Source organism: Argiope bruennichi, chromosome 7 (genome assembly GCF_947563725.1).
Source record: "Argiope bruennichi chromosome 7, qqArgBrue1.1, whole genome shotgun sequence".
In the NCBI taxonomy this organism is placed as follows: Eukaryota; Metazoa; Arthropoda; class Arachnida; order Araneae; family Araneidae; genus Argiope; species Argiope bruennichi.
The window spans coordinates 68,514,576-68,527,079 of record NC_079157.1 but is presented as its reverse complement, the minus strand read 5'-3'; the positions used below and the strand labels follow the sequence as shown (position 1 = coordinate 68,527,079).

The window sequence follows — 12,504 nt, the reverse complement described above, 5'->3', positions numbered from 1 at the left end:
GTGTTATTGTGAAGTGTGCATAGTTTTTAAAAATTTATTTTAAAATAAAATAAAATTAGTCTATTTGTTAATAAATATTTTAATATTTATTGTGATTATTTTACTTTTCTTAGGTATAAAGTTAAATATTCTTGATCTAATATTTGCACAACACAAATACACATAAACAATTATCTTAACCGACACATTTACCCGCATTACTAGATACAATAAAACGTTTTAAAATCAAATTTAAAGGTTCAGAAAAAATATATAAAAGAAATTTTGAAATGTAAAAAAACAGCAACACATACTTGATATAAAAGAATAAACAACACAATTTTGATAATCTCTTATAATAAGGAAATACAAAAGAGAAAAAATAGCAAATGCACAATTCAGCAAAAGGATCTTACACATTGTACAGAAACATAATTTCTCTCTCATTCTACTTTTTTACAGTTCATTACTGCCATAATTCAAAATAAATTGAATGAATGACATTTTTTATAAAGGACCAAAATTTCAGACATATTTAAAAAAATGTTGAATTACAAAATGCGATGATTTTTTTATGGTTCCAAGACCACTCGCCGATAGCACTTATCTGGTAATGCATTTCGAATATCTGCAATGTTAGCAACATCTTTCTTCAGTCTTTCCACTTCTTCAGTATAATCTTTCATCCATTGATTCTGTAAGTCTCTAGCCTGCCGTAATTCGTTCATACGAGAATCAAAATCAGCTTCTTTCTGTTCTTTTTCAGCAGCTTCTAATCTTATTTCCAACTGATCCAATAGAGATTCATCAATGTCATCCAACCCATCTATTGTAATAAATTTCTCATTTAGTATCAATGAAGAATATTTAGAACAAATAATAACAAAACAAAAGAAAAATTCTTAGATCAACATGAAAATTACATAAAACAAAAATAAGATATTTTGGATAAAAGCTCAATGAGATTAAAAAAGAAATAATGCTATAAGAATAAAGACAAAATGTAATAAAAAGAACTAAACCAAACTACAAAAAGATCAACGATCATAACAAAATAAGACAATTACAATGATTTTTTTTCCATATTTTTCTGCTATCTGAATGTATAATGAATGCAAACATTCAAATGAGAAAATTGCAGTATAAATATTTGATAACATTCAATACTATCATATTAAATAGTAAATACCAGAATTTATTTTTTCAATACTCACAATTAAATTAATCTTTAAATTTACAAAATTACTTCTAATCCCAAAATTAAACAGAATAAACGTTCTTAGAATTATAATTATAATTCATATTCATTGCTTCATATAGGAAGTATAAATTTATTCAAAATACTTCTGTGTTGATATACAGAAATACATTGCTTATCTAAATTTATTAATAAGAAAAATATATTAAATAAGTTCTAATTTACAACAATAAATGAAACTTGAATTATGGATTTATAATAATGGTGTATTCTTTATTTTTAGACAGTGACTGAAAAACAATGCAAAGAGTTCAATGAAATTGTTTCAGTAAGTAATAATTTATTCTAAATTTGTGTTTTAAATTAAGCCAGAAGTAGAATCTCAAAATCTACTTTATACTGTTGCAAAGCTAGTGCAAATTATGCTTTGATTTCGATCAAAATAAAATTAAAAATTTGATTCTTTTAATAGAATCTTGTTTTCAAAAAAAAATTAATATTTCATGGCTTATAATATATTATTCACTTCTATTTACATCTTTTTTTAAAAATTAGTGTTAAGAATACTAAAAAAGTATCATAATCAAAAATTTATTTTAATAAGGTTCTGTTACATAATAATCAAAATTTGATAACTAATTAATTTTTTTCAGAATCATGCAAATATATTTAAATGTTAAATTTATTACGAGTTTCTTAAGTTTGAATGCATATGTAAAACATGTTATTTTTATCAGCACACTTATAAGTAAAATGCAGTTATAATGTTTTTTTAATTAATAAATTTTAAGCATCTTTACTTATACTACTGATAATAACTTAGTAGAAATATAGTAGCATTATATAGTGGATTTTATAATTTATTTGTGCTGACAAAACCTCTAAATATGATCTTTATTGAAAAACTAAGAGAAAATGTGAAAAATAAAATCAATACTTTCTTGTGTGGTAGAAAAAAAGTGTATAATGACAAGCACAACTAAATGTTTTCCTTTTTTAATGTCATTTTAATATCAACAATTTCAAAATATTTTACACAATCCTCAAACATATGAAAAGAAAACAAATTTGGTGATATTTGAAGGTTTATTCAGCAATATTTAATTAACACATAAAAAACTCATTCAAAAGAATGTCATAAAAATAAAAAAAAAATAAAAAAAAAAAATCATGCCAACAAGGAAAAAATGTTGGAAAAAAAAGTCATCAACAATTCTAAAAAACGTAGCATGGCTAGATTACCTAATGCTCTCAATATATCTTCAACTGTGTCCAAAGCATTTTTTACTTTCACTGATGCATCTGTAGCACTGTTTTTGGCTTGATTTGCTTGTTCCAGTGCCTGCAAAGAGACAATTTTATTCAGAGAAACAAAAACTTAAAACAAAATTTTCAAAAAGTGAATCTTTGATTTAAAAAAAAAAAAGCAAACTAATTTTCTCATCAATTGCAATTTTCTTCATTTAAAAAAAAAAAAAAAAAAAAAAAACATTGTACACCATTTAAAAAATAATAAATAAATTCTGCATTCTCTATAAAATATTTACCATTATAAAATATTAATAATAATTCTCTATAATTAATTTATTATAAAATTTATATTCTCTATAAATTCTGCATTCGTAATAATACTAAAAAGTTTGTAAACTTTTAATTCAGTGAATATATACAGCTGTATAAAATAAATTAACAAGACAATAAAACATGAGCATTAAAATTCAACAATTGCAGCATACAGCATATGTTTTACATTTCCACACTGATTTAAGCAAATAATTCAGGAGTTCTTCTTTTCATAGATAACATTATAATTTTTTTTTTTTTTTTTTTTTTTTTTTTGTAGACTAACATGGAAAAACTAATTTATTTGTTTGACAAAGCAAATTCTCTTTTTAAGCACTTCAAGTTCTGAAAATTTAATCAAATTGATTCTTGATGATTCTAGTAATCAAAATATTATCATTTATTTTATTCAGTATTTCAGTACAAGAGACATTTAATCACACAAGTTTGCCAATCTATTATCTATCTTTTCATAGTGTATTTTCCCAATGGCAACAGAAATAAGATAGGTAAAAGGATTTGTATGGATTGAAATAAAAGTGCATGTAGTTTTGTAAAAATGTACAAACTTATTGAAAAGAGCAAGTATTTTGAATATATATATATTATATATATATTATTTTAATATTATCAGAACTTAGTTATTAAAAAAAAATTAATTTTATACCTATGACACTTTCTGATATAGTTGAAGAAAAAATTTATTCCAAGATTACAAAGCACTTATAATACTTTTTTATAAATTTAAAAACAATTATTAAATAAAAAATTATATTGTACATTATTTAATTAGCATATTAGATATATTAATTAATTTTGTTATATTTTTAAATATTTTTATATTTTAAATAAATATTAAAAAACATGTAATTCTAACTTAATGATGTCTGATTATTCAGCATCTAAATCTTTTAAAATAATGATGCTTCAGCAAAAAATGAACAACTTTCTGCATACCAACTGAAGCATCAAAGTTATAATTGAAAATTGAGATTATAAGAAAAAAACTATATGATTATGTAATAATAATAATTAAAGTAATAATTAGTTTTCTTAAGCTATTTTAGGACAATGCCTTACATATTTAGGTATTTAAAAATATTATTTGACATATTTTTCATTAACTACTCTTTAAAAAATTACAACAAACCTGACTAGCCAAATCTCCATCACTTTTTGCTTGATCTTCATATTCTTTTAAAATACCTTCAGTTTCAGCAACTTCTTCAGCAAGCTCATCTGCTTTGTCTTTAAGTTTATTTGCCTCTGTTTTTGTTTCTTCTGCACCTTCCAAAACATCATTTGCATGCTAAAAATCAAACACAATAAGCATTGTCTTAATTGTAAATTGACAGTAAAAAAAAATTGATCCCTTATAAACAATTAAGACTTGGAATCTAACTTAATACATATATAACTGCATTCTTCAGTAAATATTTTTTGAACACTAATTTTTAGAGCAACTCAGAATGTTAACTGATCAGATAAAAACACACATTTTAATTACAGTATACCATGTTAAGGTAGAAGAGCATGTGCTACAAATTGATACAGATAGACATTTTTATATTACAGATTTATTTTATTCATTTGTTTCCTCATTATTTCGATTTTAATATAACTAAAATCATTTTGCACAAACATAAGTTTGAATAAATTTTCTTTAATTGTATCCGGAATTAAATATTTAAAAAAGAATGAATTTTTATTATTAATTCTGAATTCCTACACATAATACACATATATTCATACATAACACATACTGATACACATACTAACACACACAAATATATTTTTAAAAATAGCTAAAACAAAATTTGTCTTTTAAAAATAAAAATTTAAATTTAATAATAATTTAAAGTAATTAATATTAAAATTTGGAGTCTACAAATTTAAATTTTAAAATCAATTATTTTTCTTAAAGGATATAAGATATATACAAAATGGTAACATACCTATATGAATGGTAAATGTTGAGATTATATTTGAATTTCATTTCTTACAATTAATTTTCCACAAAAACATTTTAATGATGTGGGTTTTGAAGGTTAAGATAACAGTTCTACATGCAATACAATCATGCAATTTTATCTAAACATAGCAATTTTACCTGAACATTTATTTTCCATTTCAAGAAAGCATTTATTAAAATATTTATATTCCAAAAATAAGTAATAGCATTTCACATAACGATACTGAATTTTACTTCAGTATGATGCCAAGAGTATTTGTGACATAGAAGAAATGGTTTATAAAAAAATGAAACAATAATTGCTAAAATAAATGAATTTTGGTTCTAAATTCATCAACCAAATATTCATATTAGTATATAAGCAATTATTTGCATCAAAGGATCAAACTAAATTTATTTCTTATTGAAAGAAAAAATGTTACTTAAATATCTGAAACAGTTTAATTTGCATTACAAATATAAGAAGTCAGTTACCTTAGATGCTTGTTCTGCCTTTTCTTCAGCAGTCTGAGCTTCATCCCTAGATTCTATAGCATCTTGTTTTGCACCCCTTAAGGCATCTTCAGCAGATGCAGTTTTTTCTTCTGCTTCTGTAATTAATTTCTCAATTTCCGGTATGCGAGTCAATGCCTCATCTGCTCTTCCTTTACTCTCCCGAATAAGTTCATCAAATCCTACAAAAAAGGTTAAGATAAGTTGATACCCCAATGCATTCATTAATTGGATGTGTTACAGAAAAAAAAATTATCTATTTAAAGAAAGAAACATGGTATACTATTTTTTTTTAAATTTAACTTCTATAAATTACTTTAAAATAAAAGTAAATCCAAATTGGCATTTAACTGAATAATGAACGCCAATTTTAAAATTAGAGAAAAGACCTACAAGTATTTCTTTTTTTTATACTTTACTTAAGAATTTGTAATTTGAGTGAGGGAGCTAATAATTGTTTCATTGTATCAATTATAATAAAAATGTAATAATAATTTCTAAGATATTTTTGATAAAATTAAGGTGGTGAATAAACTGGGAAACTCCAGAGTAAATCGAAAAAGAAGAATGAATCAGAAAATTTCCTTTTTTTATATTTATTACTGTCAAAATAATTATACGTAATTGAAAATTAATACAATAAAATGTTAAAAAAAAGCTCACATTAGAAAAAAATTATTTTATAGAAATGAGTACATTAACCTCTTATCATATTTGTAATCACATTTTATAAAAGAATAAAATTAAAAAATATATATTTAACTCTTATCTTGCAACTACTACATAAGACAATTTATTAAACTTCTTTTTTTTTCCCATTTAAAACTTTTTATCTTAATTAAATCATAAATACATATTCTTAAAAATTACCTTTTAAAGTTTCGAGTGTATCTTTTGCTTCAGCCAATGTTTTCTCCCCGGCAGCAACAGCTTCCTTTGCTTTTGCTAGAGCTGCATCAACTGTTGCTAACATTTCATCAACGGTCTGAAATATTCATTAATTTCAAATTAAAAATATTAAAAAAATTTATGAAAAAAAATCAATTACTGAAGGATCAATTTGAATCCAAATTATATAAAATTAGCTGTACTTTCGCTGTTTATAGTCAAAGTGATAAAACTTTTGTGAGAACGTGAAAATAAAAAATAAAAAATCTAAAAATTGCAGAAAATATCTGGAAACTTTTAATTTTGAAAATTTATTATACATTATTAAATATTTTATGCTCCTAATATCAACATTTTCTAAACCAGATTTTGTTATATTAATTTATTCAAATTTCATCCAGTTATCAAAATTTCCCTATTGCCAATGGAACTTTAAATAACACAAACATACTTATTTAAATAGTGAAAGATTAAATTAAAGTACCTGTTGCTGTTTTTCACCAGCTTTAAGTAAACCTTCAGCATCTTCTATCTGTTGCTTCATTTTATCCAGTAGATCTTGATGTTCACCCAAGATATCATCAGCTTGGTTTTGTATTTTTTTGGCCTTAAAGAACATATTAAATTAATAAAAGGCAAACTTTAAACATTATAATGCCATTATATATATTATAACATATGACAATCAAAATCTAAACTCTTAATTTGCAAACAGTAATTAAGAACTCCAATAAAAATACAAATACATTGATAAAATTATCCTTAGTAATGTTGAAAATTAACAAAATAATAATAATGATAATAATAATTCATTGCACAAAATGCAGATCATTTTATATAAATATAATAAAATACATGTTTAACAAATAAATATTATATCATCACTAATGTCTCAAAATGATTTCTGGGTGTTATCGTAAGCCTTTGTAAAAATTCCTGTACCAAACATAAAATGCCAAGCAATTATTTGATAAAGATTGTTTTGCCATTTTGAAAATTGTATGTTTATATATTGAAACTCTTAGAAACACATATCCACAAGCATTTACATTAAATTTTAGAATGAAAGGATTGAAAAACATATATGGATAAAAAAAATTTTATCACAAATTTGTTTGTGATATTACTAGAATACTGTTTCAGCTTCACTTAATTTAAAGTTAGATGCCATTACATCTTATTTGAAATAATGTTAAAATCATCAAGATTAAACTGAACATGAACTTAAATCAAACAACTGCACAACAACAACAACAAAAAAAAAAAAAACTGTGCATGTGAGAAAAGGTACTTTAGAAAAGATCAAATAAAGAAAATATTTTTAAAAAACTTATTAAAAATAAAATATAAAAGTTACTTTTGAATTTTTTAAAAATAAATCAAAGCAAAAAAAAAAAAAGATTCAAAATTACAATATTTTGATTTTGAAACTTGGAAAATGATTGGTATTATCAGTTGAACATTTAAAACAAACACACAATGGAATGTGTTCAATTTACCATCACAGTGAAAAACAATTGTGTAATAAACAGGATACTGGATGTTGACCTCCAAACATTATATAAAAAAAAAAAATTGTATTAGCGTCTATTGATGTTGTATATTATATATATATATATGTCAATTTGTAGGTATATATATACAAATTGGCATTAAAAATAAAAGCATGCATGCCCTGGCAATTGCAATGGAAATAAAAAAGTTAGCATAGTTTAAAGTTTAATCATGACATTGGCAAGATTTCCAAAAAGTGTACTTTAAAAAAAAAAAAAAAAATTGAATAAAGTTAGAAGAGAAAACGTCTATACACCAAATCGAAATATTCATATAATATTAAAAAGATACAAAAATAACTTAAACTATTTTAAACGTAGATAAAAAGAATAATTTATATATTATTGCATAATACCTCCTCAATGATATCTGCTGCTGTTTTCTTCATTAATTCCACATCTACATCAGGCAAGTTGATTGAATTTGCCTTGGTAAACAAATCAAGGGCTGCTTCATATGTTTTATTTGCTTCATCTTTAGCAGATGCAGCTAACTTTTTAACTTCTTCTAACATGTAATCTACATCAAGAAGTCTACAAAAGAAAATACAGTTTCAGCAAATAGTATCAACAGAATTAATTTTTAAAAATTATAAATAGGAACTTATGAACCATCAAATAATAATAAGATTTTTTTTTTTTTACATTTACATTATACCAAGATTCAAAAAATGTTGCACAATAGTGCAGTTCTAATTCAGCAATAAAAATAATTCAGAAATACAAAAGAAAATTTTGAACTTGAGGAATTTAACTGGGAAACCTGATGTTTATCTTTACTTGTAAACTTTAAATGTACCTACTTCCCTTAAATGTAATATAATTCAAAGTTTAACTCTTATAGTAATATAGTATAGTAATATTTTCAAACTATACAGAAACAATATAGGCGAATTTTTTTTTTAATTAAATAGAAATAATACAGCTAATTCCATTGCATTAAATAAAACATTATCGATGAAGTCAGATATAATATTTTGAATTGAAGATTATATCATTATTATAAAAACTCACTTCCGTTCTAAACGATTTATATTATCAGCTGTTTCTCCAGGTGTTTCCAGTGCATGCCTAGCTTTCTCATATGCTTCCTGGGCAATTTTTCTAGCATCTAGAGCAAGATCTTCAATTTCCTTTGCTTCTTTCTCATGCCTGAAAGAAAACAAGTAATTAAAAAAATGTTGCTTGAATGCTGTTCAAAGTTTTCTATTTAAGTTTTAACAAGATTTTGAACATAACTCAAAGTATGTGTTAAATCAAGGCCACATAAATTAAACAAAGTAAAAATTCCAGGTTTAAAACATATGAATATACATCACAGGGCTATGCCTTCATGCATACGTTTCAAGAAAAATTCAAAAGAAAATGCTTTATACTTTTATGCAAGTAAAATAGGCTTATTGTAAATAGAAATAGCAGCATTTGTGCATGACATACAGTGATGAAATGTGCTAATCCAATAGTGTGATGTGTAAAAGTTAGAATTGACATAATGAACTTCTTTCTATAGAAACTGAGTTTTGAGAAACAAGTCCTTCAAATGCCTTCCTGCCATGATAATATATAGAAGAATCCTATATATATTGATAGTAAGAACCAGACTATTTAAAATACCATTAAACCATTCTATGCTATCAATTGATTCATACTAAGCTTTTCTTTTTCAGTGCATTACAACACTCTAAAACTAGACATTGCATGGTTTTTTCCCCCCCAACCTGCATATTCTGACTAAGAAAAAATGATGCACAATTTATGCTACTTTTTCATTCTAAAATGAAAAGTATGCATGTTAGAATGAAAGAACTATAAAGAGTGGCTACAGAAATTAGAAAAAAATTTCACTGACTAAACAAACATGCAACATTTTCCTGACTTATGGCTATAAATTATAATAGTTTCCCAGGCTTCTTCCTATTCAGAATCATTATAAGGATACAACATGCATTATTAAAACCACATTGCAAATTATTTAATATGAAACAATAATATTTTTGTCATGAAACTTAATTTTTAAATAATAGAATGAATGTTAAAAAAAATTATTAAACCAATACATTACATTTTTTATGTGGAAAAAAATACTGGTAATTTTATTAAAATAATTTGCTTTTAAAACTGCATAAGAATGGTAAGAAACATTGAAATTACTCTTTGCAACCCAATTTAAAATAATTCAATAGTAAAGGTTTTAAAGAAATTTGCAGAAAATTTTAAAACACTTAAATAATTAATTATATATAACGATTAATTATATCATGCTAATATAAAATAGCGTGATTATACACAACTGATAATACAGATTTAAAACAAAATAAATAAAAAAATAAATACTGCCAAAATATTATTTCAAATCTTATTTCTTTAACGAATCATCAGAAATTATTTGCTCTAATCAAAAACTCAAGTTCTTATAAATGAATAAAAGTTTTAACTCCATTTATTATTACAAATAATGTTATAAGTAAAATACAATTTTATAAATAATAACCAATTACGGATTTCAAAATTGAAGTATCAATTAAATAAATACCAATAAAAATATTTCGTTTTAAACAAACAGTTATGCTACAAGTAAATTTTTAAAAAAGTTAAAGCTTTTTTTTTTTTTGCAAAATTTTATGGTTTACAATTTTTTTCTCAAATTTTAAACTCTTCTTTTAAGCTGCCTCAAGGACTTTTTATTTGAGCTAATATTCTACTTCCCTTTTTAATTTTCAAATATTCGCTTAGTTCCTTCCTTTCATTTCCTCAATTTTTGCTCTTCGTATTTGGCTCATTAATTCCTCACACTTAAAATCGTTTTGAAATTTCAAAATTACTTATTCCACTATTTGCTTGAATGTTGTGACAAACAATTCTTCTTGCAATGAATGCTTGTTCTTTTATATTCTCATACAGAGAATATGTATAGATCAAATGTAACCAAGAAAATGACTCTGAACATTTTCTCATGCACTGTTTAAAGCATTGAATTCAAAGAACAAACGTTTGGTGTGAGCTTACTTTCAGTCACCAAGAAATTTCGTCCTGCAAATTTAACTTCATTCACTAAAGTCTTTTGGCATTTACTAGCTCTTAGTCTCCGGCAATAGGGGATAAAAGCCTTTTCTGCTAAAAATCCCAATTTATCCATTTGAATAATAATAATAATTGATCCAAAATTCTTTCTCAACCTTACTGTTGCTATGGGAAAGTATCTTTATCATCTTTAATTATGATACAACATCAATGCAAGATTTGGAATTGAAAGAAGGTCAAATAAAAATTTATTCATTCTTACTGTTCTTTGAAAAGTGTAAAACAATCTTTCATTTGGGTTGTTGTTAGCAACAATTTTCCCCTTATTACTCTTCTTATCTTACCGAAATTCCAAAAAGTCAGCCTAACCTTTGAAAAATAGATATCCTAGGTTGATATTAGTAAAATCGTTTTGGTGACATTAGATTTCGGATTTTAGCGCGGAATTGCCAATCCTGCACATGGGTGGCGGAAAATGCTCACGTCGGCAATTTTTCTCTGATTTTTTGATATTTTTACGAATTTTCCTGTTTTTTACCGATCAATAAAATTCCATGGCTTTGCTCTGACACCCCCGCTTTCCCAGAGATATCAGGGATATATCCTATTTTAGTACATCAATCACTTTACCAAAATAGTAGAAAATTTAATACAAATCGCAGCTATAGGGAGGAAATTACATATCAAAATTAGATTCTTTATTGCCTTTTTATATGTTTGAAAAGAAAGACAATAATCCAAAATTATATTGATCTAGCTAATTGCATTATGACATTCACATACAAAAGAATAGACAGATTTTGCCTAAAATTGATTACAAATATATAATTTATATATTAAATCATATATTTACATAAAATTCCATCATTCTAACTTGTTCCATTATAAGATACTAAATTACATCACTCTAACTTGTTCTGCTTCTGAATTAACAAATTCACACACAGATATACATATAATTCCAAACATTATCTATTCAGATTCAGGGAGATAAAAAATGTGAAGATACACCCAAATTTTGAAGATGGATTTTTTTTTTTCTTTTGTAATTACAATTTTCCTTATATATAAGAAAATAATTATTCAAAAATAAATGTAAAAATAAAAAAATAAATAAAATATCTATTTACTCATCTGCCAGATGCCTCGCCTCTCGAGCTATTTCTGACATTTTCTCTGATTGTTGCCCAAACTTATCAGATCGCTCAATAGCTTTCTCTAATGCAGAGATGCCTTCAGTTTCCAAAAATTTTCTAGCACCATGTAAAGCATCTAAAGCACGTTTGATGATATCTTCAGCTATTGTGATGTTTCTCTCCCCTAACTGGCCAATACCTCTTGCATCATCTATTTTGCCAGCAATTACACCAGCTGTCTTACGAACATCTTCTAATCTTTTATATAGATCTTTCAATTTTGAACCTAGTTTACCATCAAGATCTGTGCAAAATAATAATAATAATAATAAAATGTTTTTTAATATTAATCAAGACAAAAAAATTAATTACTACAAACTCACTTTTTCAATATCTTTTTTTATAATTGTTATTATTCTACATTTTTTAAAGATAAATAAAATAATAATACACATACAATAGTAAAATAATAAAAGTAGCAATTATTACCCTACACTTTAAGCTATATATTTAATACTGATTCATGAATTATAGTCAAAGTGTTATTATATTACATAATAATTAATGTCTTTCAACCAAACTCTTTCAAATTTCATTCTTTCTGTTTAAATTGAAATAATTTAATTATTAGTCAATAAAAATAATGTTAAGATTTTTCAATCATGTAAGTTTTAACAAAGATTTTAATCATTTTTAATGAAT

General features: G+C 24.4%; 1 protein-coding gene across 1 annotated transcript in view; it reads right to left on the bottom strand.

Moving 5' to 3' along the window:
* The window catches only part of LOC129975226 (laminin subunit gamma-1-like), a 68,415-nt gene continuing 55,911 nt past the window's right edge, over positions 1 to 12,504 (bottom strand). The window contains exons 18-26 of the mRNA XM_056088256.1: positions 11,797 to 12,106; positions 8,660 to 8,797; positions 8,002 to 8,179; positions 6,577 to 6,699; positions 6,075 to 6,189; positions 5,187 to 5,386; positions 3,891 to 4,049; positions 2,420 to 2,519; positions 1 to 805 (exon numbers count right to left, since the gene is read on the bottom strand). Of these exons, the coding sequence (XP_055944231.1) occupies positions 552 to 805; positions 2,420 to 2,519; positions 3,891 to 4,049; positions 5,187 to 5,386; positions 6,075 to 6,189; positions 6,577 to 6,699; positions 8,002 to 8,179; positions 8,660 to 8,797; positions 11,797 to 12,106 (1,577 nt within the window). The 3' untranslated portion in view covers positions 1 to 551. The remainder of the gene's footprint in view (positions 806 to 2,419; positions 2,520 to 3,890; positions 4,050 to 5,186; positions 5,387 to 6,074; positions 6,190 to 6,576; positions 6,700 to 8,001; positions 8,180 to 8,659; positions 8,798 to 11,796; positions 12,107 to 12,504) is intronic.